The sequence below is a fragment of the Malaclemys terrapin genome, chromosome 6 (genome assembly GCF_027887155.1).
Source record: "Malaclemys terrapin pileata isolate rMalTer1 chromosome 6, rMalTer1.hap1, whole genome shotgun sequence".
NCBI classification, from domain to species: Eukaryota; Metazoa; Chordata; order Testudines; family Emydidae; genus Malaclemys; species Malaclemys terrapin.
In genome coordinates, this window is record NC_071510.1 from 35,561,871 (window position 1) to 35,588,004 (window position 26,134).

Genomic DNA, 26,134 nt, shown 5'->3' on the forward strand with positions numbered 1-26,134 from the left:
TTTTATAGAGAGCAATCAGCCTTCTTTTGGTTAGGCTAAACAAGCCCACCTCTTTGAATCTCTGCTCATCATTCCTCTGATCATCCTAGTAGCCCTTCTGTGCACCTGTTTCAGTTTGAATTAATCTTTCTTAAATATGGGAGACCAGAATTGCCCACAGTATTCCAGATGAGGTTTCACCAGTGCCTTGCATATTGGTACTATCACTTCCCTGTCTACTGGAAATACTTCTCCTGATGCATCCTAAAACTGCCTTAGCCTTTTTCACGGTTGCATTGCATTGGTGGCTCATAGTCATCCTGTGATCAACCAATACACGAATCTTTCTCCTCCTCTGTTGCTTCCAGAGAGGGATTCTCCAAGAAAGGATTGAGGCGTGCAGTGCAGGGAAGCCCTCTGCACTTTCTGTTCTGTGGATGAGAAGACTTCAATCTCCAGGTCTGTCAATACAGCATCTTTCATCAGGACTAAACACATACTCAAAAGTAAAAGGTAGAATAAACTAGACCCTACATCTCTGCCCTTTCAGACATGGGCTTTGCATTTCAGAGAAAGGGCCTTATATTGAGAGGTAAGGAAATAAACACAGTCTTTTAAATTATTTTTTAATTTGATTTGGAAGAACCTTTTATTGCTTACCCTCAAAATGAGCTAAATGCTGAAATAAATGTACAACAGTTAAATTTCTGCAAGCTCTTCTCCCATAACAAAATTAGGTCTAATATTCTATGAAGTCATCATTTGACATGCTCTGATATGTATTTTCAAAGTTGGAGATTAATGAGTATGTCATTAGTAGAGATATTCAGAGCATCACGGGTACTTGATAACACATTTAAAGTCAACTGACTGTCACTTAACAGGAAGTAGAGCCTGGCTACATCCCCCAGGGATCCATAAAGAATACACATCTGTGACTAATATAACAGATGACTGGATGTCACCAGTACTTTATACAGCAACAGTTGAAAGATCATTTATCTTGAAGTAAAAAAGTCAACCTTCATGATAAGCAGGTCAGATATGACAGTCTTGGGTAGCTAGACAGTGAAATACTTCCTGGCCCAGACGGACTATGTGGCATATTGTTTTGAAGCATGTCACATGGTCATGCTTGTCTTGTGAGGTGCCTAGCACATTTCAGAGTGCTTGAAAAATAACAGCAGTAGTAATACATGTTGGTAAGTTGGTATAAGTGTGACTTGTGTGCCAAAGGGGTAGAAGGGTGGTATTGTAGCAGTAAAAGCAATCAATATGGAATAAGAATGTAACACAGAAGTGCAGCGGAAGGGGGCCAGGGGAAGGACTGCTTTATCTTACATTTCTTGATGTTCCTATTTATAGAACCCCTACTTTCCATCCATTCTGCATGAATGTTACACTCATACTTACTCATATAACACGTATGGCACCTCTGAATTTGGCTCAGTGCACCAGATTCATCCTGATGTACTTCAACTGACAATTGGAATTACACAAGGATTAATTAGTCCCTATGTATCGATTTTAAGCTCCCTAGAGTTGGGATTGAGTCTTTTTATTATATAGCACAATTTCATTGAAAATCTGGGTGCAGGATCCTATTTCTCATAATTTTTCTCCTAACACAGGTGGGCAAGAAATATTCACATCGCTAGTTAATAAAAATAAATAAAAGGGAAAGAAAACAATCAGTCTCGTTAGTGATTATTTCTCTAAGGGACTTGTTCTGTAAAAACAATCACAGTGGTAGTGCATAATCCAAAATACTTCTTAGGAATGATGGGCCTGATTCCGATCTCACACCTGTGAAAATAAAGAGCAACTCACTTAAAGTCAATGGAACTATTCTAGTGCAAAACAAATGTGAATGAGATCAGAATCAGGCCTACTGTATGTAAATAAATAAAAAGAAGACGTGGCAAATAGCAGGATAGTATGTGGGAAATGACACTAAAATGATTTGCTGAATCTGAAACAAGCATCTTGTTTCGTGTGGGATTCCTGGTTCTTGCAAGAGCCGAAGTAAACTGGGAAAAGGCCATCAAGAGTATCTCCTTCTCGCTCTCTATCTGTGATTGCCCGCTTTGCATTCTGCTATCGTTGGAGAGAGATTAATTTTGACAACCAAGGTTTATATAATTGCAAATGTTTCTGAGGGCATTTAATTAACTAAAATCAACATGCAGAAAAAGTTTAAAATGGCTCAAACCCATCAAGGTTTAATAATTAGGCTTTTTCCTAGCAATGTTTTGCAAACACACCTATAAAGCATGAATACTTCTAATGGGAGACCACAAAGAAATGTAAATCAAGGAAACCAAAATGTGTGTTGAAAAGGGGATTGTGTTTCCTAATATCCTGGGGTGCAGTTCTTTCTTCTCTTCCTTCTCTTTTATAATCCTTTTTCTTCTTTTTAGCTTCTGTTATTGTGCATAGGCTGAAAAATGGATTTCGCACTTGACTCTGGAGGAGGCAAGATTGGGTCACATTTTGATTTCTTTTCATAAGGTATTCCTTAGTTTAGCACCTAACACTAAACGTTTCTGCTCTCTGTCTCAGAAAAATCCCAGACTGGTATAGTGTCAGCATCCTCTCTGAGTGCAGTGTCCTGGAGTGTCACTATAGGAGAGATGATCACTAAGGTAGTCTGATCCTAGCCATATTGAGGGCTTTAAAGATTAGGACCAGAATGTTGAACTGGACCTACTAGTGAATGGGGAGCCAATGGAGGACACAGAGCGCTGGTGTGATGTGCTCACTGTGGCTAATTCCACTTTACAGGTTTGCTGATATGCATTGTACAAGCTGAAGTTTGTGGATAGCCTTGACTGATAACCCAAGAAAAGAGCATTACAGGAGACAAGGAAATTAGTTTTCTCCTCCCCACTGTCAGCAGATGGGTGGCAGGGCTAGAAAGAGGAATGGGTGTGTCATGTCCTTTCTGTCTCCAACCCTAGGCGTGTGCACTTCTGGATCAGGAACCAATTGGGGGGTGGGAATGGTGCAGGGTGGAGTTAACTCTTTTTCTCCAGTAATGTCAATACAGAGAACCAGAGGAAGATTAGACACCAAAAGACTGTTGGTACACATTGTAAGTTCTTTGGGGGCAGGGAACATCTTTCTGTTACGTGTTTGAGCAGTACCTGGCACATAGGGCCCTGATCCCTAATTAGGAAACCCTAAGCACTACCACAATACAAGTAACATTAAAACCTTTTAAACTACAGCAGAAATAGTCCTTTTATTTTCTAGAATAATAAACAAGGGCTCCATGAATGGACAGACTCCCACCCCATTCAACATAGCAACCATACAAACACCCCCCACACACAGTTGATTGGTCCATAGTTCGTAGACCTTCCTGGGCTTTTCTCTATTCATAATTTAACAAAACTCACAAACCTTGGCCTTAGCTATATCCTGGACTCCACGCAGGGCCTTACATCCAGACACTTTAAGCTTATTTACAGTGTTTACTAATGAGTAATGTCTAAATTCTCAGAGGCACAAAAATATTACTTGTAGAAATGTTCTATATCCTCTTTAATGTATTGAAAGACATGAGTAGTCCATTGATATATCACTCAATCTTGTCTGACCTTTCTGTTCACAAACGTCAGAAAAAAGAAACCGTATACGTATCAGGCAACTTTGGAACTGTTTAAAGTCATAATAGTCAGGGCCGGTTCCAGGGTTTTTGCCGCCCCAAGCAGCGCGCAAAAAAAAAAAAAAAAAAAAGCCGCGATTGCTCCAAGCGGGAGTGAGGGACCGTCCGCCGAATTGCCGCCAAATAGCTGGACGTGCCGCCCTTCTCCGGAGTGGCTGCCCCAAGCACCTGCTTGGCAAGCTGGTGCCTGGAGCCGGCCCTGATAATAGTGCTAGATCATTGCTGAAAAAAAAGTCTTGACTCTTAATACTGTTTTGTTTCTTCTTCCCTGGTCCTTTTAGTATTTTTCTGTCAACAATTGGTCTGTCAGTGTCATTGTTTGTGTCCATTTCTCTGTGTATTCATGTGTTTGTTTCTGTCTGTTTTTAATGACCATATAAAATTGTTTCTCTTTCAGTCCCATTCCTTTGTCCTTAAATCTTTTTTCCCTTTTGTCTCATTTTAGTTAGTACCTCATTTTCTGTCTCCTTGCTTTCTTTTCCCCACTTTATCAATCCTTCCCATCATTATCTTCTTCTTTCTTTCCCAACATGTTTAGAGACACATTGCTGCAGTTAAAGCAGCTTGACTCTCATGACTTTAAATTTCTGTTGTGATCACAGGGCAGCAATAGGAACATCAAGGCTTGCTCACTTGAACCCCTTTAGTAGTAACACAAGACTTTGTTTTCATTTGCTTGGTGGTCATTAAAGAGATACTTGTCAGCAGATATCATTACTGGGGAATAGGCTCTTTTCCAGTCTTGTTTAGAACACTTTGTTTTGCAATTTAATTTTGATAAGGTTTTGTAAACAAAATTTAAAATGTCTATCATTTTATTATTAGAATAGGTCACTCCAAAGTATGTGGAAATACAGGTTTATGCTATAGCCACTTGCCAAGTGCTAAAGTTACTTAGTTTCCTCTGTTGTGCTTCATATAAGGTTTGAAAACTCAACACCTACAAATATTGTAACATTCTGTTATTCCTTGATCAGTTTCTTAAACAACACTCGAGTGCCTGTGTTAGGGCTGGATTTTAGAGTTGAGTTGAAATGTTCTTCTGAAGTCTCAAGAATATAACTTGTTGCTTCTTGTTTGCAGAAACAGGCTGCCCCTTCCCAGCAATCAGTGGGGAAGGAGCTTAGGGGAAGGCCACAGCCCTCAGCTGGCAGGTGTGGGTGTCAGGGCCAATGCAAGGGAGTGTGTATGGCTGGGATGGGGGCTGCTGTGCCTCTCAAGTCTGCCACCTTTCCATTGGGTGGAGGTGGGGGAACAAGCTAACAGATTGGATTTTGCTGGCCCTCCCCCTTGCCTATTTAAGCGTACCTGGGCGTTTCAAAAGCCTCTTATTCAGGCCATCAAACCCCCACCCCCCTTTGTATAGCATTGTGTTTTGTGTTATTTATGACACTGCAGATCTGACTGATTGCCTGCTTGGGGATCAGGAAGAAATTTTTCCCAATAGAGCAAGCTAACATGTGGTCTGGTGGGGTTATTTTGCCTTCTTCACAGCATCATGGAGGCAGTTAGATCATAACATTAAGACTGAGAAAGGATTAATATTAAGAAAAATGATACTGTTTTAGCATGTTGCTACTTGAGGCCAGTGTCCAGTGCAGATAAGGATAAAAGGGACCAGCTCCTGGTGGTAGATGAGACCTGAGATTGTACTGGTTGTCCTGAAGTCTTTGAGGGACTGAGGTGCACCCTTGGGAACCTCTACCCCTCCATGCAGGGGAGGTGAAGAAGATTCAGAAGTGAGCTGAGTCCTAGGGATGGGCCCAAGCAGGTCTACTCCAAGTTACCGGTAGTATGGTGGGAATCCTGAACATTGCACTGGACCCAATGAAATGCCTGTCATGAGAGACTGCTCGGTGAGGCATATATTGCCCCTTCAGTATTTAATATATAAATAAAATTGCAGCCTGCTGCTTAAATTTATCCTATGTGTCTGTCATTCATTCACCTGCATATACTGATAAATAGCTTGGTGATTGTCATTAGCCATGCACAAAATTGTTGTAAATTAGAGATTTTTACTGGTTAAGCAGCCTCTTTAGTATTCTTTAGAGGTGGAGTTCACCGGAGTAATCACTTGAACAACAAAGCTGGTGAGAGAGGAAAGGACATAGTATCTTTTCCAACAGAGAAGAGACAAGAGTTGCATAAATAAATAGGATGTTTGTCCTATTATTTCCACTAACATGACTCACTGTTCTGGTGCAAGATTGAAAATATCTTAGAGGAATCAGAGAAAACCTAATACTGCTACTTCTAAAAGCTGTCAACATTTCTGCTGTGTTCTTGTCATGAATTTCTCTAATGCAAGGTTCAATATGAGCTGTAATTTGTATTAAGATCAATATTGTGGTAAGTTGAGAATCCACTGCACTTAATATGTCACCATAAGAGAAATTTGAAAAATCTGTGGACAATAATACAAGCAACTAGCACCTGATAAACTGATTCTATACTGGCACTGTTTTTTGTTTTGTTTGTTTGTTTTTTTGCTGTGGGGAAAATTTGTGCAGGGTCTCTAGACTTTTGTCTTTTACAGTAATTAAACTGAAGCCTCTGATGGTTTAATTAGTCTTGGACACTGTCATGTTTTAGTTAATGCATAGCAATAATTGGTGAAGAACCTGTTGTTTAGACTTGAATTCTATTTGTATTAGACATCCTATTATTCAGATCCCTAAATCTGATTAGCATCTGTTCCTGAGATATGTCTTTATTAAGAAAATTTGCCATTTAAGTGGCTCCACTGTATTCTCCAAATGCTGTTTCTTCGGTGGAGCATTATTGAAAAGGTGACATTAAGGAAAAAAGAATCTACACCTGATTCTGTTTAAACTATGATGCAAAGATCTCCTTGTCCTTGGGTATTTCAAAGTGACATTTAAAGCCAGGATTTATTTTGGTGCTAAGCACAAGTATCACTTTGCATCCCTGATGTTAATTGATTGCGCAATCCAGAAGTCAGGAAATTAAAATTTAAGCTCCTTATGGTAATGTTAACTCAGACACATTGCACATCCCATATATTTCAAGGTATGCACTTAATAACAAAAACTTTAATATGCTAATGTACACATTGTACTTTAGAGATTTTTTTTAAACTGGAAACTTCCCATGTAGATATTATAATGCTAATATAGCACTACAGTTAGTATCATAGCTCCCTAATATTGGCAAAAAGTACTATAATGCATGTGTGATGGGCTCTTAAAAATGTATTATAGCAATGGCCTGGATCTACAAAAGGAGTTAGGTGCTGAAGTCCTTGTTTCAGGCATCTAAGTGCTAGTTTTGGTTCCACTGTGATGCACAAAACTTCTGCCTAACCCCTGTAGCCAGCTAAACTCACTTGGCACTTACATTTTCAGTTTCCTCAGTTTCTACGTCTGGGCATGTGTCCTGCTGCCTCCCTCTAGGCACCCAGGCACCTATTTCCTAAGCCCCAGAGTGATTCACAAACTGGGGATGGGAAGAGAGGTGTTCAGCCATCTAGACTGTCCACTGGATCAGGCCCCATTTAAAAAAAAAAGGCAAGCAGAAGGAGGAGGTGCCCATGTGTCAGCTCCTGCCAGGAGCCGGTAGATCGGAAGCTGGTAGGAGCTGCCTGGCCTGCTTGGGCCCCTGGCTCTCCACGCTGTCTTCCATGAGTTTTCGAAGAGAATTGGCCATGGCTCAGATATCTCCCCAGTCAGGTCCTTGAGTATTCTAGGATGTATTTCATCAGCTGACCTGAAGATATCTAACTTGTCTAAAGCTATGTCTACACTACATTTTATGTCAGCATAATTTATGTTTTTCAGGGGGTGTAAATAAACCACCCCCCTGAGCAACATACATTACACCGACATATGCGCTCATGTGCACAGTGGTATGTTGGCGGGAGAGCTTCTCCCATCGACATAACTTCTGCCATTCGCAGAGGTGGTTTTATTATGCCCATGGGAGAGAGCTCTCTCTCCCATGGGCACAGAGCATCTTCACCAGACATGCTGCAGGGGTGCAGCTGCATCAGTACAGCTGTGCTGTTGCAGCACTGTACACGGAGACAGGCCCTAAGTAATTTTTTACTTGTTCCTTCCCTATTTTAGCCTCTGATCCTACCTCATTTTCACTGGCATTCATTGTGTTAGACGTCCAATCACTACTAACCTATTTGGTGAAAACTGAAACAAAAAGGACATTTAGAACTTCCTCCATTTCCACATTTTCTGTTATTGTCTCTCCCCCTCATTGAGTAATGGGCCTATTCTCTCCTTAGTCGTCTTCTTGCTTCTAATGTATTTTGTAGAATGTTTTCTTGTTACCCTTTATGTCTCTAGCTAATTGAATCTCATTTTGTCCCTGGCCTTTCTAATTTTGTCCCTACATGCTTGTGTTGTTTTTTTTATATATTCATCCTTCGTAATTTGACCTACTTTCCACTTTTTGTAGGACTCTTTTTTGAGTTTCAGATCATTGAAGATCTCCTGGTTAACTCAGGGTGGTCTGTCTTCCTATGCAGTGAGATAATTTGCTCTTGTGCCCTTAATAATGTCTCTTTGAAAAAACATCAGCTCTCTCAAACTGTTTTCCCTTTAGACTTCCTTCCCATGGGATCTCACCTACCAACTCCTTGAGTTTGTTGAAATTTCCTGAAATCCATTATCTTTATTCTGCAGTTTTCTCTCCTACCATTTTTTAGAATCATGACAACTATCCTTTTATAATCACTTTCACCCAAGCTGCCTTCTGCTTTCAAATTCTCAACCAGTTCCTCCCTATTTGCCAAAATCAAATCTAGAACGGCCTCGCCCCTAGTTGTTTTCTCCACCTTAGGTATGCAGGGTTAAGTATGCTTCTTTCTGTGAATATGGCCAGCTCTGGCCAGTGCAGAGGAGACAGCCAGCGATGGCTCCGCTTACTCTCTCTCTCTCTCCTCCCTGCTCCCTTTGGGACACCTGTCTCTGGGGATGCTGGGGGGTACTTAGAGAGCAAGGATGCCAATTCTTTCAACTCAGAATGCCAACTACACTAGGCAGAATCTAATCCTCAGTAAAAACTATTGTCTTGATTTTCCACCATGGCACTGCAATAAGTTACTAGACCCTCTTCGTCTACATGGGCTGCTAAGATGCCAGACACACACATCTTTTTAGACAGAAGCATCATATACTCTTAGCCACATTTCTGACCAAAAGTTGCCCTGTTTTAGTCTCCCACCCCTCTGCCTTTGTGTGTTGCAATAGAAAAATCTCTAGTAAATTAATTCCCATATTGTGTTCCTGTTGTGAGCACATGTGAACATTTTTGTTGATATTATTGTTTTTACAATAGTGGCTTTACTTTTTCATCTCATTAATATTAAAATCACCACAGACAAAAGTTTTAGATTGCCACTGTATATTACCTTTCAGTGAATTTAATTAAAGTAATGTGTATTTGTCCTACAATATTATCATTCCCTAATCATTGTACTGAGCAAGCACTGCAGTGACAAGGTAAGGTCCTTTGTTTTGTTCCATATGTCTGTGTTCCAAGTTTTCCAGAGTTTTAATTGGTTCCCTGTTGAATAACATTTACCAGCATACGGTATGGAAAATGCTGACTGTATTTGTTATCCTATATTTTAGTACATTAGTGGCAATAGATCACTTTGCCTCTAAATGTGATTATGAGATTATTTAATGCAACTACAGTGAACTTAAAAAACCACACCCCATAGTGTGCCAAATGGTATTAAGGTCCATTTTTAATAGTGTAAGGATGTTGCAGGAGTGGGGGGGCAAAGTCTGGTTCCTAAAAGCTTTTACCTAGTATTTATGTTGAAATATATTTTGTATGCAGTGTTGTTGCAGCTGTGTTGTCCAGTTGGTTAGTCTTCATAAATTGATGATGTGGTGTTGTATAGTGTCCATGTGGTGGGTTACGGTGCCACGGCAAAATATATTTTGTTAGTTGGGAGCAGTTTGGAAAACACTGTAGAGGCTTGCTTGTGGTTACAATGAGAGGAATGTGTACTGCTGGGAACATGCAGGGCCGTCTTTAGGATTTATGGGACCCTACGCAGTATTATTAAACTGGTGCTCCTATGCCCAACTTGCTGTTAGCAACACAAACATAAGCTTACAGTATTGGAAAACTTACCAAATGCACTTTATTAAAACCAGTTTAAACAAATTAAGCACATTATAATGCTGATGGATATGTCCCTCTTCCCATCCCCCCAATTGCTGGCACACACCAAGCTTCGTATGGAGCAGATGCTGTGGCAGCCTGGGTTCGCAGTCCAGAGGGGAGGGACGAGGCAGCAAAGGATACCGAGCCGCCCTGCTGGTGGAGGGGATAGGGCAGGGGGAACTGGGTGTCCCCCAGGGGTGCTGGTGGCGCGGGATGGGGCGGGGAAACTGAGTGTCCCCCAGGGGTGCAGGTGGGGAGAGGGAGGATGGGGCAGGGGGAACTGGGTCTTTAGTTGCTCTGTGGGGCCAGGGCCAAGGTGGCTTATCTGGAACAAGGAGCACCCACTGGTTGGGGTGTCCGTCCACTGGGTGCCGGTGCCACCTCCTGCCGAGCATGGTCTGGGAACCCCGTGCTCTCAAGCCTCTGCATTTGAATACTGGTGGGGCTGGGACGGGCACACGGGGCGAGGGGGGAGCTGGATGCACAGGACCCTTGCACCAGTGCTGCCCCAGGCCTGGCAGGGGCACGAGAGCGTAGGGAGGAGGCGGCTGCATCCCGGGGAACCCAGCTGTCCGCGGCGCGCGGTGGCGCAGCAACCAGAAACCCCTGGGCCTGCCGCTGAGCCTCCCTGTCACACCGCCAAGTGGTACGAGCCTCTGGGGGGAGGAGGTGGGGCCGGAGCGGAGCCGCAGAGGCTGAGAGCGCCTCTCCGCCCCCGTCACTGGCAGGAGCCCTCAACTGGCAGCCGGCTGGCCAAGAGGAGCAAGTGGGCAGGGGGAGGGGAGAGGGAGAAGGCAGCCCAGGGCTCGCCGTCCGAAAGCAGCCAGGGGTAGGGGCTGGGCCGGAAAGGAACCAGTGCTGTGGCCACTTGGCTGTGGTGCGCATGGAGCATCGGGCCAGCGCACAGCACCCTCTTTGGTGTGCTGCCCTGGGCACCCGCCCCAGCTGCCCAGCCCTGGTCCTGGTGGTGCCCCAAATTTTCTGGTGCCCTACGCAGCCATGTATACCTAAGCACAGCTCTAGGAACATGAAAAGCAAAGAAGACAAAATATATGGTGCCTAATCCTTTATGCCAGTGTTATGTTATCAGCATTAACTCCACTGACTACAGAGGAGTTATTCTGGTGTTATGCTTTGTAAGGGAGTAGAGTATCAGGTCCTAAATCTGTGGTGTCCCACTTTTGATACACCAGCTCCAACACTGTTTTGATAAGGGACTTCTAGTACAAAAGAAAACTGGGCTGACTGAAAAAGAGAGCGTCCTGTCAGATGTAGTGTAAGCTAAATTAGTGGTGACTGAAGGAGTGTGGGCTACACCCTTGTCACAGTTAGACCATTACATTCTAGGGTTTGAGTTAGGGCTCACCTGTGCTCCTGTCAGTGTGGGAAATCTGTTTCCTTTTTCCAACACATTCCTAAGTCAAAAACAAAATAGTACAGGTAAAGCTCTAATTCTCCAAAGGGAAGGGGGAACTACCAGAAAATTTTTGGGTGCAGACCAACCACGAAAAGCTTTATCCAAAAAGATGAAATTTTCAGATGCGTGTGAGCGTGTAAAAACAGACATAGTATTTTTGTGTTCAGGGGCAGTGGTTTTACATGCATATGGATTGCTTATATATTTGTCATTTTTAAATGGTTATAAAGCATCCAGGGGTTATGAATATATAAGTGCAGAATGTTCTGTCTTTCTGTTTGTGCATCCTTTATTTATGAAGACGGACATTTCATTACAAGAATGAAACACACGGACAAGTGGACAGAGTTATAAAAAACAGAGCACTCGGGATTAGTTTATCAGTTCCAATATATTTCCTATTAATATTAACAGTAGTGATTTTATACATATATTATTAATTCATTTGGAGAATTAGATTATTACCTGCTCTACAGATGTTTTGGTTTAGTAATTTGTTGGAAAAAAGAAACCTCTTTCTTACAGCAAAGAGTCCTGTGGCACCTTATAGACTCAGACATATTGGAGCAAGAGCTTTCGTGAGTGAATACCCAACAGTTACTCTTCTGTGCAAAAGGTGGAGGCAGCAAATGGAGGCTAAGCACTCTTTAGTTATTGATAAATAATATAACATATTTTATTAAAATAATGGCATTCATGACTGCAGTTTTGGAAAAGCAGTAATTACCTATCTTTTCCAGTACAGCATTTTCTAGTATACCATAATTTCATTAATGTTGCCACGGTTGGAAGCCTATTTTCTTTTTCATACATGCCCAGTTTCCATGGGATATCACCTTGACATACAACTCTCACAAAGACACTTGCACTCAAGAGTATTGCAATATATCTCCCCAGTGAAAAAGAAAAGTTGCCTATGGTAAAGAGAGTCTTTTGGGAAAATCCTTCCAGGAAGTGGGGTTTCTAGCGGGCCTAAAGGGAGTTAGGGGAGTCATGCTAATTAATTTCTACATTTTTTCAACCAGGAAAAAAGAAATTATTAATAAAATAATATTAATATAAGATAATATTGGACATATCCAGAGCCATCCATGCTACAGACAAAAAAGGGAGGGAATTTTAAAAATTAAATTATGTTAAAATGTTCTTTTTTAAAAAAAAGGCAAATTTAAAAATTGACTTCAACAGCTCAGTCATTTGCTCTACCTACAACTATGATTTTTGCCCTCATCTATAAGTAATATGTTCTGGTTCATTATATTTCACCTCAATTCATTCACAGGTATGGGGAAGCAAACCTGAAACCCAAGCTGGGGTCATTGCAATTACTGATAATCCCTTTTCACTCCACTATGCATCCAACATAATTTTGAGTATTGTTAATGATGAATATGAGACAGAAGCTCACATAGAAAATCTGTAGCAAAATGAAATGTAACCATGCATATTATCTAATTGTGTGTGCGCATGCATGCAAAATATGCAATTTCGCACACATATATATTCCAAACAACACACACACACACACACACACACACACACACACACACACACACACACACACACAGTACATATATTCAAATAAAAAAAATACATTAAAAATCTTAAGATTGCCAGGTAAAGCACTCAGATCAGAAAATGACAATGTTAATACTGCCTGTACAATCTTAACTTTGCTCCCCAGTACAAATACATTACAATATAGTCTAATTACATGGTTACATACTATTTTTTCCCAAGGACCCTGGCCTCAGTTCTGTGTGTGACCACATGTTTCATGTACTACATACCATCCAAACCATGACTGAATAAGAAATGTTTGTTTGCTATAGGCTTTATTATGGCTCTCAGGCATGCAATGTCTGAGTCTTGATACATTTATCATTTTATTATTTATATATCTTGATATTTTATTTTTAGATGTTAAGTGACTATCTCCATTTTAGAGTTAGAGAACTGAGGCACACAGTAACTTGCTCAAGGTGGGGAATCTGTGGCATAGGCAGGAAGAGAACTTGTACTTACTGCATCCAAAACCAGTACCTCTTTGATAGAGTCCTCTTGACTCTGAAGTATTACTGATTCAGGCTTAAATAATAGTTCTACTGAGAACATTTTCCTTGTTCAGTCATAGAAAATATATCCTGCTTTTGTCTTGCCAGGGAAAGCAGTTAGATATCTTTATTTGGCCTGAGATCATTTAAATGGATTTTTCTTTTCTCTTGTGTTGTCACAAAAGTTTTTTTTTTTTCTTTTTGGCTAAGATCAAGTTAGGTTAATAGCTGACTGACTTCAGTGGGAGTTGTTCCCAGGTGTAAGTGCAGAATTGGGCTCTAAGAGACAACTTTTCAGACACTGGTGCCAAAGTTGCGCCCACAAAATTTGTACACACACCTACAACGTGATCAAAATATGCAGTTGCATATATGTGTCCCTGTTTTCTTGAGAAATGAGCAGTTTTGGATGTCAGGTGGTATTAGACACATGATGGGTATACATGCCAAGTCCATAAGCAGCACCAGGTCTGAAAATCTGTCCTGAATAGTAAATTATGGAAACACTCGACAATTGAACATTTCACGTTTAAAGATTAGAAAATATCAAGGAAAATCTGTGCCAAACCAATTGATGGAATAGATCTGATTTTAAAGGAGCAGACAAAGTTTTTGAGGAATGTTGTTAGTTCTATGGCAGTTCTCTTGATATTTAAATAGTTTCTGTGCTTTATTTGTGCTTTCAAGCATCCTTTTTAGGGGGGAATGGCATGCAGAGATCATTTTTTAAAATCTATTTTTTCACAATGTGGGTAGTTGCTGTGGTGAATAAGTTAGACTGCATAGAGGTAGAATCCAGAAATAGGAAGAGCTGATTAGCATGTAAACAAACTCATCAATCACTTCAAATGCATATTTTAAATCATTGGAAACTATTTCTTGCATGGAAGTGAAATTTACTCTTGTGCAGAGGGCCAGAACAGGGCCTACGTGTAATGCTGATTCCTTGGATGGACTGTCGGCAGTGGGACCTGAACCTGGGGATTAGAGCGGACCAGGAAAGGGAATTTCCATTTTTCAGGAAATTCCAGGTTGTCAAAGTTTTGCTTTGATCTGCATGGGGATGTAATGTTGACATCACAGAATTTCCAGCAAAATGGAACAATTTAGTTGAGCTCCACCAGCCAGGCAGTCAGGGGTTGGCTGACTCCCCAACTGCTCTGCCAGCCAGCCAGCCTGGTTTCATTAATGAAAATTCAACAGAATAGATGGAAAACTGTTCCATCAGAAATTTTTCAACCAGTTCTACTCTGGATTTTAAAGTTTGAGCCTTTACTGCCTGGGCTAACTGACCCAGATCTGCTAACAAAGCCTATAGCAGGCTCATCAACTTTTTGCATGTAGTCCAGCCACTACTAAAGGGAGACAGAACTCCGCACTGAATGTGTTCGTTACATATTCACCACTTAAGCCCAACATAAGTCCTCTTTTCATGGCCAGTGGCACACAGGCCTTGTACTAGGCTCAACTCAAAAGCCCTCAGGCCAATGGAGTCATGCTGACTGCTATTCTGAGACAAATTCAGAGAATATTCTGAAATTACTGCTCAGGGTTGTGCTCATGGATCAGAAGGTAGAACTGAGCCCTTAATATCCAGTGGACAAATTCTCTGTTGAATGGTTTAAAGTCACATTCTGTTCATAGTATGTATTAATACCCTGTTCCCAAAGGGACAAATCCTGTTCCAAGCTCCCAGCAGAGGCAGCCAGGTTTAGCGCTGAGGATTCTTCCATGGGGGCAGAATTCAATTACCTGGGCCACACTGTGGCAGTAGAACTGCTCCATGATCACTACTCCAGCATCAGGACTGGAGTAGCCTTCACAGACACATCACCCGCCATGTGGTTGCCAGTGGGCAGTGACTGTGCAGTATCTCACCTACTGGCCATATTCCCATCATCCCATGCACTTTCCTCTTCCAAAGAACTACTGCATAGAGACATGCAGAGAATCCTCATAAGGCTGCCCTCTGTACTCTCTAAATCTTGCCCCTGTCCCAGGGAGCATATGTTGCAGTGGTTCTATTGCAGGCAGGGTCCACCACATGCACAGAGTGCAGAGTAAGATTTGGGCCAATGAGGATGAAAAACTCCTAATTCAAAATATGAGGTTATGGTATTTCTTTTTTGTTGGGGAGAGAGTGAGAGGAACTTGGGCAAGAGTACAGGTCTGGAGATTGTGAACATAATATATGATTTTCTTTTTATAGTAGAGGAAGTCAGCTCACAGCAGCCCCTTCTATGTAGGAGCATTTCAACCTTGTATTAATACAGTAAGGAGGAAAGGAAGATGATGTCTTGATTGTAATTGAGATATCATGATGTGATTAGCCATTGTTACAGTATATATTAGCTGAAGTTATTGCAAGCCTGATTCAAAGCATATGTAGGACATATGAATGAGTCAGAGGCTTGCTATAGATAAGTATGAATAAAAAAGGTTTCTTACCACAGTTGTCTAATGTCTTATTTGCAGAGGACAAAGCTGAGTCGAAAAAGAAGTGTTACAGTAAAATACCAGAGTGCATCTTCTATTTGGGTACCAGATTGCAGGGACAGTTTATTATTTATTAATATACATAAATCTCAAACTGTGTTGTACTTTTTGATCAAGATGGGCTTAATCCTCAGCTGATGTAAATCGGTGTAGCTCTGTTGGCTTAAATTGAGCTATACTGATTTACACCAGCTGAGAATGTGACCCTGTGTCTAATTAATTTCATATCTCACACCTGGAATACCAAGAGTCAGTCTTTTAAAAGTGAATACGTTGTTACAGTGTGACTATTGCACAGAATATATCTTTTATAAAGCCGTATAGAAACTCATTAATTATAACAGAAATCTGTGGGCTCCACTCAGAGGGACAGAGATTTGTTTAGAAATGCAGATCTCACTCATCTAACTAAGCTGCTTTCAGGTTCTCAGAATTACTAACAATTGAGTCTGGGTCTGCATTAGTACAAGGGGGCTCTGCTAGGCAGAATGGATTCCTTTACAAATTTTGCTGAGCTGGAAGAGGAAGCTTCACATTTGACCTCCATACTTTTCTTCTAGCTAATTGACTAGCCCCAGGACATGCAGGCTAGATTTGTATGTGGAGGAAGAGCTGCTGTTCTCTGAAAGTATGTCTACACTGCAATGTAAGCCTAGGGTTCAAACTCAGGCTCAAGCCTAACTCTTCTTCCATCTACATACAAATTGTGCTAAACCAGGGCTCAGACCCCGGGTCCCAGGACCGCATAGGAGTAGAGGGTCTGAGAGCCTGAATCAAGTCAGGACCCAGGGTTCAAGCCCTATTGCTTTGCACTGTAGATGCACACCCACCAGACTCATGCTCTGGGAGTCCACCAAAAATATCCCACAATTCCACAGGTGGACTTTCTTTGCCCTCTGGACAGTCAAGTTTGGTGAACAATCAAGTTTTCCTACACTGCACCATGTACAAAGGGCTAGAGTGATCACGTTTTGGGAGGGCGGTAGGAAGTCTGGGATATGGACAGTTGGTCTCAGGACCACATAATGCAGCGTAGATTCTGGAGGTTGGGACACAGCGTTCAATAATTCCGAACCTGGGGTTACAAATGAGTGTAGACACTCCCGCCCTAGGTTAACAAACTCAATGTCTGCTAATTCAAGTTCTACTAACCCTGGGCCTATGGCACTGTAAAGCACATCAGGTATTCTTATTGAGAATACAATGGCAGTTCAGCAACTCCTGGGAGGCTGAGACTAAAGAGTAAGCACTGAAGCAGCCTTTCAGAGGAGCTGTACTCAGGAGAGAAAATGCTGATGAAAGCAAGCACTGGGGCTCTGCAGGAAGAGCAAAGGCACTTCTTAGCGCATCATAAGAGAAGAGAGCATGATCATTCCTATCAAAACAGCAGATGTGAGGAGAGGTAGGCAGGACTGTGTAGCTAAACTCCCCAAGGAGTATAGGCCTTGTGGAGTCTTCCTGTTAATGAGGAGTGATCCTCTGAAAGCCAAGAAGCTAGCTAAATCACATCAAAAGTGAACACAGGCTGCCTGTATCATGTTGATTGTTGACCTGGAGTATCTGCTAGTTTCTGAAGAGGCTGTGACAAATTAACAGAATGGATTTCTCAGAAAAATCTTTGGCAGCAGATTGAGGTGTTACCAGTGACAAGTAATACCGCAGGTATGGTATGGTTCTGAGTGCATTAATACAAATTTTGACCACTACTATTTGACCGTGATGCTCCAAAGGGATAGTATCTCTTTGTTTACAATGTACTGAAAATGCAGTATGAAGTTGTCTTAGGGAAGCAGTACCTTGTGCATTGATTCTATTGTCACAGACATATTAGAAGATTAGGCCCTAAATGCTAAATTTTGAAGATAAAATTATATTTTTAAATTTTGCAATCAGAAAAAATAACATAGTCTCTTTACTATAATCTCAAACCTATTTGTATCATTTTTTTTCAAGATTTTAATTGCCTATTAACATCTTTTCTTGAAACCAGCAGAATATAATTTAGCTTTAAACAGTGAAAATTTGGCTATTTCTGGAACTATGTTTGATAATTTATAATCTGTCATGAATTCATGTTACTTCCCTAAGTAACCCAGGGATGATATTGCATTATTTGTCAATAATCATTTGCTAAGACAGTGATGTCATTCCAGGAAATACTGCCTTTTAGAGATTGTATTTCAAACACTGCATCCTCAGCAGAACAGATCCAAGGTTAAAAACAGCTGACTGAATGATCACCAGCTAAATTGTACACATGCAGAATTGGAGAAAAACCCCAGGATTTTTGGCTCCAAACCACAAACTTTTCCCACTTGAGCTAAAGAAAAAGTGTTTTGTCACTTAGCGCTAAATAGTAAGTTGATAAGCACTGAGTAGCACTAAAGCTTATATTGTACCATTTACAAAATGCTGCTGCTAGAGGTCTAGGTGATCACGTACATGTGAACAGGTTTGATATTCCATACATCAGAGGACAGTATGAAACAAATTCTAACTAATATATCACACTGATTACATGCTTTGTGTTCTGGGAAATCAAATGAAATAACAAAGGGTCATTGTGTTTCTGTTGCCTATATATTATTGGTTACACTGGAGAATGTGCTACTAAGAATTATTTTTGTATATGCAAATGGCGCAGTGAGTTACCTACTCAGTTTTGTATCACATATGAGTAATTTTTGTTTGTTTTGGCATGAAGCAGCATTTGACATTTTATGGGAGGGATTAGGAATAAACTCCCTAAGTCAAAGCAGCCTTACTTGCTAGAATTTAGATGCTGCTGGAGGGAGCATGGGAGCAGGCAGAAACCTGACTCCCCATATGAGCTATAAGGTGTTATGCTAATTTGTGATTTGATTGATAGAAAACTATTTAAATGGCCTTGTGATTGTTCCTTGTATTTTACTGTTCTTTTCTCTCCCCTTTAATCCTTTTAAAAATGTAAAAAAAAAATGTTTATAGGAACCTTTCTTGGTTCTTCAGTGGAATATCCCTGCCTCTCAGTTTGCAGCATTGACTGGGGCCTCCTTTCCTCTGGGCTCTGCCTGATCCTCATATGCAGTGAGGTGCAGGCTGAAAGGCTACAAACTCAGGCTGCAGTCTGGACCCCAGCCCAGAGCTCGGACTCTCAGCCTGCTAGGTCCTAACAGCAGCTGCTACTACAGCCTATGCAGATGCAGTTGCACATCCTCCTCTAATCCAGGAGCAGGAAAGCGCAGATCACAGCAGGAAATAGGGGTGGGATTTTGTGCCAGCTCTCTAGCCAGTCAGAGCTCTGTGTGGGTGAGGGGCCAGCTTCTTCTCCTGCCAGCCAGGGCTCTGGGGCCAGCGCCAAATTTCACAGCACCACTGTTGGTCTGGGGAGTAGGGCTCCACACTCTGCAAGAGCATCATGTGACCCAAAGTTTCTAATCTTTGTATTTGCTTCAGTTCCAAAGATTTGATTCTTTTGCATTTTGCTTGGATGTATTTAAATGTGTGGCCTTAAATACAGAAAGTTACCTGTGGAGTGGGTATTAGTGGTGAGTTCTCATAGTTACCTTTAGTGCAGCTGGTATATGTATCTACTAATTGTCTGATATACAGTATCTAATGCGCTTCTATAAGCTTGTGGAGGTAGCCAGGAAGAACTATTACAAATCAGTACTGCTGCTTTTTTCCAAGAGCATCTTGGCCTACTGAGATCAGGATGCTTTAATGGATAAGGATATTTATTCTGATAATGGAGAATTTCATATAGGAACATAAAAATTAACTTAGCTTTAGGTTAAGATCTACCTTTTAACAATAATTAAAGATGACTTATTTTTTAATGATTTTTATAGGGGACATTGACAGGCAGAACTTTTATTCCTATAAAGTGACATTTTAATATCTATTTACTGGACTTTTCATTAATAATTAGTTTGATCATGCATAATTCAGCTAATACAGAGTGCCTCTTTCAAACTACTGCAGACACACTATTTTGCAATAATAATCTTTAGGATGGAGAAACAAGATGAGGTCTCAAGCCTTCTTCTCAGAGTCATTGTCTTTTTACACTTTTAGAAAAAATGAAGGCATATGATAATTGGCTCTCCATAACTGAGAATAGGCTCAAACTATGAATGGGGAGTTATACACCAGGTCAGACTAGTTGATCTAATGGTTTCTTCTGGCCTTAAATGCTATAAATCTATAAAATAACATTGGAAGGTCTTTTGGATATACATTTTTAAAGGAATGTTTTCTGATCAAATGTGATAAAAATATAGATTTTGTGAAAACAACTCTTTTGCAGACCCCCAGGGCAATTAGAATGTTTTCATAAAATAAAAAAATAAAAATAAAAAATGGAATGGAAATGGTTTTAAAAGTCAACTGCCATATTTCTGGACACTGCAGCATTGTTTTAAAGTATGGGAGCCTGAAAGTTAAAGTGAAACCTACTAGTCTATGCTCTTTGTGGTTCATGAAAGTGAAACAAATGGTGAACAAGCAGCAAAAATAGTGAAAGTTATTTTTTAAACATTCTTTCATTTTTAATAGTTTGGGGTGTTATGAAAAACATATATAAGGACATTTTAATGTATTTATTTATAAATATAGGACTTTTAACCTGACTTTGTCCTTTAAAAATCTGGAGGTATGTTCAGGACAGTGCCTGTGTTTGTTTAGGAACATTCCTTTACATGGGATTCTTGGTTCTTCTGGCACACAATGAGGGGCAGTGAAATTCCCACATAAGTGGCAGTATGGAAGAGGATTAGAGAATGGGAATTTAGGAAGGAGATGTTACAGTTAATTGCACCTCAAGTCTTAACCCTTCTTGTCTGTTCAAGTGCACCCTCTCCCAGGTCTTGGGCCTGTAGCCATCACCTCAAGGTAGAGTCATGCAATTCTTCCACACTCAGACTGGGCTGCAGTCCCCTGTGATCAACTGTGATTACTTAGCTGTCCTGGTTTGTCTTCAGCTCCTCCAGTTGCATCCCCTCCAGGACAATGACAATGGTAGCCAGTGACTACATTGCCTTCTTAAAGCAAAGCATTATTTATTTAGAACAAAAGCATTTAGGAGAAAACAGATCTTAAAACAATACACAGTCTACATGCTTGCCTGTCTTTCTCTAAGGCATACCATTCCTGGTCTTTTCTCCCTCTGCAGAGCCTCTCTCTCTGTCAGCATGTCCCCCTTGACAGCAGTTGATGTCCTCTCCCCACTCCCCCCCCCCCTTTCTCTCCCGAGACGAGAATTTTACAACTGTTTAAAGTCTGAGAGAGACAAGGTGGGTGAGGCAATATCTTTTATTGGACCAACTTCTGTTGGTGAAAGAGACTCGCTTTGGCACTCCACAGAGCTCTTCTTCAGATCTGAAGTTCTTTCGATCTCTTTGTTCCCAGCATTCCCAGCAGAACAGCTGTGTCACTTAGTTGGAGACAGGATATAGTCTGCTTGAAGCGAATACTTTTCTCATTGTCTTGTAACTGCCCCTGAAGTGTTGTTCCAAGGTTGCTTATCTGGGGTCATTGTGTTGCTTCCCTGCTTGTTTTTCCCATTGGCCGCTACTGAGTTATATCAATACATTCCTACAGGAAATTCTAATAGCCCACTATAGTTGTACAATAATTTTATCTCCCTACCCAAGTCATGTATAAGGTTCACAAAATTATTACATCTCAGTATTCTTAGACTATTACATAGTAATACCATGTCAGTCACAAGAGTGTTGAGGAGAAGATGGGTAGATAATGGGATGGGGAAATTAAAGCAGAGTAAATGTGGGCATGTGAAGAAGGCAAATGTTGGTTTAGAAATTTGAACTCTCCTTGTCCTTTAAAGCAACTACAAAGACAAAGGATTATTGGAAGCTGCTATATTTAGGTTTTTATCTCACCTCCCCAATCTGTTTCTCTTTGGAACTGCAGCATATCTTTATAGTAAAGCCACTGCTAACTAGTAACATGGTATTTTGTGTGAATTTTAGTGCACAGGAAAGGTGCCACGTTGACAATGCTGAAGTTCTCTCTCTATTTTATTTTTATTTAAGAAAACACGATGGTGTCTGAGCAATCATATGGAGCTGAAGTTGGAGCTGGAGTTTAATCTCTGTGCCAATTCAAACCTAGGCCTTTCTGCTGGGACCGCCACTGTGGTTGCTTGCTTGCTAGTGTCACATTTTTAGGATGTGGTCGTGTGTTCACTGGAAAATAGACCAGATCAAGAAACTCATTTTATAGAGGCCCATGGCTGCCATTAGATGGTAGCAATTTCAGATACTACTGGTTGGATTGGATTCTAAGAGGTGACGGGCTCACTATCCAATTATCAACTCTCCGATCCATTCAATCTCTTATTGTTTTTGTAGAATACACAAATGCCACAAAAAGAACCCAAAGGCCAGTATAACACATTTGTCAAGGAGCTAAAGAAAAAGAATTTCAATACATTTCAGTTTGTATTAAAGAAGCCATGAACTCATGCGTTTTTATTTAGTCATTAGGACGGCACTGAAATTGGCATTATTTGGTAATCCTAAAAATATTTTGAGCAAGGACAGTTTGAGAAAGGGGATAAGTTTAAAAATTGGGTGTGACACTGGTAGACCAGGTGCCAGCTCATGACAAAGCCCCTAGGCCTCACCAAACACTGACAAATGCATAGCTGGAAACCAGTCTAGTTCAACTGTGCGTTAGCATTGATAAAATAGATGTTAAGCTGATAAGAATGTGTTTAGTGTTTAGACCTGATAAAATGTTTGTAGAATGCTGCATGCATTGATCTCACTTATATCTTCTGTAGCCCATGGTAAAAAGTTATATTGAGTGTTTGCATTGTAAACCTCTGTAGTTGTGTAACTCACCAGACAGAAAGAAGAATTAATGTAAAATGCTGGTCCACTGTTCCATTGTGAAACATCAAAGGACAAAGACTTTGTTGATTGCCTTTCCACCAACTCCCAGAAGAGGAGACAGGCACCAATACTTGTTCCATCAGTTTGAACTCTGGAGAAAGGGAATAAAAATCCCTGGCCAGACGAACTGTATTATGTTGCTTGGAATTTGGAGAGGGCAATATTTCTAAGCATAAAGAAGGGATTACCAAGCTGCTTAGCTTGGGTTAGCTCTGAAGTACATAGAAAGCTTGCATATCGCAGGAACTTATTACCTTTTGGAACCTTCTATTACCTTTTAGCTTATGCCAACCTAAATATGTAAGTGTCAACACTAAAATTTCACTCCTGCTGCCGTGACTGTCCTGCTACACTGACTTAGGCCATGTCTACACTACCACTTGTGTCAGCAAAATGTATGTTGCTCAGCGGTGTGAAAAAACACACCTCCTGAATGACCTAAGAAGTTTAGCTGGCATAAGTGGTAGTGTGCGCAGCACTATGTTGACAGGAGAGCTTCTCCCACCGCCACTGGGTGGTTTAATTATGTCAATTGGAGAGCTCCCTTCTGTTGGCATAGAGTAGCTACACAAGAGATCTTACAGTGGCGCAGCTCCATCAGTACAGTTGTGCTACTTAAGCTCTCTAGTGTAGACATAGGCTTAATAATGCCACCTCCACAAGAGACAGAGAGTCCGTGTTGATGTAGTTAGGTCGGTGCAGTGTTAGTGTTGCTTACATTGACGATTACTGGCTTTTACAAGCCATCCCACAATACCCCACACAGACAGTATAATTGGTACAAGCACTCCAGGTGAGGAAGTACACTGCTGACACAAGGATCAAAATGTAGACACGTACAAGTGATGTAATTACTGTGCGATGCCATACATTAGCTTAACATAGTTTTGTATTGTAGACATGCCCTAAGATAGTGACTCATTTGTGTTTGTATGTTTACCCGCTTTAACCTTGTAAATAATTCTTATTTATTTTTCTTAGTAAGTTTTTAGTTAGTTTATTATAGGATTGGCTACAAGCATTGTCTTTGGTGAGAGATCTAAGGGACAATTGAGCTGAGGGTGAGTCACTAGTCCTTTGGGACTGGGAGTAACCTGAATATTGTGGGTTTTTTTGGCATAAGGACCATCTATCACAAAGATAGGGGGCAAGATAGACCGGAGTATCTAGGGGGACTGTCTGTGACTAGGGGACTCTAGGGGACTGTCTGTGACTCTATATTAAGGCTATTGTAGTGCTTGAGGAGTTCACACTTGATACTTGGTTGGTGAAATCTAAGTATAGAACACACAGCCAGTTTGGGGTTTGTGCCCTGTTTCTTCACAGTCTGCCCTGAGGTTGGCACTCATGCTCATGAGCAGCTCTAGACAGCTTGACATAGAGAAATATTGATGATAGAAAAGATGTACATTTAATTCATAGGTGTCTGTGCTAGACAGTTTTTACAACTGCATTGTTCAGAAAGGTATCTTGCTTAAGTAGTTTCCTTCCAAGTGCATAGGAGATTGGGAACAATTGACCTGGTTTTATTACCCAAGGGTATTTTGAATCATTGTGTTCTACATAATGAAAAAAGAGCTGTACCTCTTTTTTCTGTCCTGGTAGAGTGAAGATTAGACGTTTGTATTTTTTTATTAAGAGGTAATTGAGGCAAGTATGCTAATTATAGCCCTTTGTACGAAGATTAGTTTTCACTTGAGAAAGTGTAGAAAATTAACTCAAAATAACAAAATGCACTTCAACCTTCAGACATGGAAAAGAACCTGTTTAATTGTGTATGTTTGGATGTGAGACACATACCTTAGTGTCAGTCAGATTTGTTTCTCAAATTAAGATGCACAGCTCATTAAAAGCAATAGGCTAGAACGTTTCTGTACAGTTGGCATCTCATTAATGATGTGTTCAAGGAAAAGCATAATTCACAATCATCTGATGTGTGTGGGGGTGTGTGTATGAATTGTGCATGAACCTCTCTGAAATACTTTGCATTTACACAGCATGTTTGGCATTTCCCTGTCTATTGTTTGGAAGGGACCCGATTTTACCTGATATTGAATGCCTTTAATTCCTATCGCTGTCAGTGGGAATTAAAGACATGCAGCACCTCACAGAGGTGTGCTCATCTTCTTGCAGGATCATTGCTTAAGGCTAGTTTCATGTTTTAAGTTGCAAATATCAGGCCAAGTGGCAGAGGAAAACAGCTACAACCAGAAGAACTTACCATGCTTTGTGATTCAGGAGTCTGTCAAGTAGGTCTTCACCCCTTGCCCCGATGCTGCTTTTCTCACTAGGTATGTGTAGTGTTTTTAGCATCTCCCCATTCACACTGGAAGCTGCTTTTCCCATTATTCTATCTACACCATTAATTTTAGTGGGAACTGACTCTTGTGATTTCAGTCCATAGGGTCTAAACCTGGGTCCCCTATGCACTCCAAGCTTATATTGACTTCATTGGGAATTATGAGTGCATGGGGATTGGACTGACCCCATAATGAGCACATTTATTATGCTGATTGAGAAGTTTTACAATTAAGCAAAACATTTAGATATTTCAATTGGTAAGTTAAATGTCTGCATTCCTTGCTGTTTTTCACAGTCACCTTTTAAAACGGTCTTATATGTTTCAGAACCGGAGCAAACGCCTTGGGAGAGTCCATGTTGTTCTTGGGAATAAACCATGTGATTTGGATTCTCTCATTTCTGCATTAACGTATGCCTACTTCCTAGACAAGGTAAAAAGAAAAATGAGATCCTGACTTATTTGTTATAGATGTAATAATGTTCAGCAAATAAAAACATGCATGTACAAAATTAGGATCTTCTCCTTTTGCAGTCAAAGACAAGACACCCTTTGAGTTAAGTGGGAGCAGATGACAGCCCTTTGTTATACCTAAGTAATGATCTAGAGATTATCTACATACAAGAGACGAATGGAAATAGTGAAAACCCGAAGAACATCTTAATGCAGTTTAGGTGAAATTCATTGCCAGCACATGGCCTATTCATTGCTAAAATCTGATTTAAGTGATGCATAGAACTCATGCAAATCCTAATCCTTTGCACAGGGTTGAGTTTCATCCTAAAATCTTTGATACAAATAACATATCCATTGTTATTCTTTTTGTTCATTAGACTGTTGATTCACAGGAAACAGAGGACAGATTACTGTTATTTACTTACTACTTGTGTCACAGTTGCACCTATAAGACCCCTTTGCTCTAAGCACTGTACATATGCATAGTAAAAGTCAGTCACCACAGAAAGTGAAATCTTGACCCCTCTGAAGTCAATGGAATTTTATGGGGTCAGAATTTTTTCTCTTGACTTTAGTGGGATCATAATTTCACCAAGAGTGATTAAGTAACTTTTCTATGGTTATACAAGATATGTGTCAGAGCTGGGAATTGAACTAAGATTTCTTGATTTTTAGTGCAACGGTTTAACCATGAGACCAAACCAAGTT

At 40.7% G+C, this 26,134-nt stretch overlaps 1 protein-coding gene across 2 annotated transcripts in view; it reads left to right on the forward strand.

Annotated features, from left to right (window-relative positions):
• Positions 1-26,134, forward strand: part of PRUNE2 (prune homolog 2 with BCH domain) — a 184,083-nt gene that overhangs the window by 15,999 nt on the left and 141,950 nt on the right. For both annotated transcript variants that reach the window (XM_054032694.1, XM_054032695.1), the window contains exon 2: positions 25,299-25,403. In XM_054032694.1, coding sequence (XP_053888669.1) covers positions 25,299-25,403 — 105 coding nt within the window. The remainder of the gene's footprint in view (positions 1-25,298; positions 25,404-26,134) is intronic.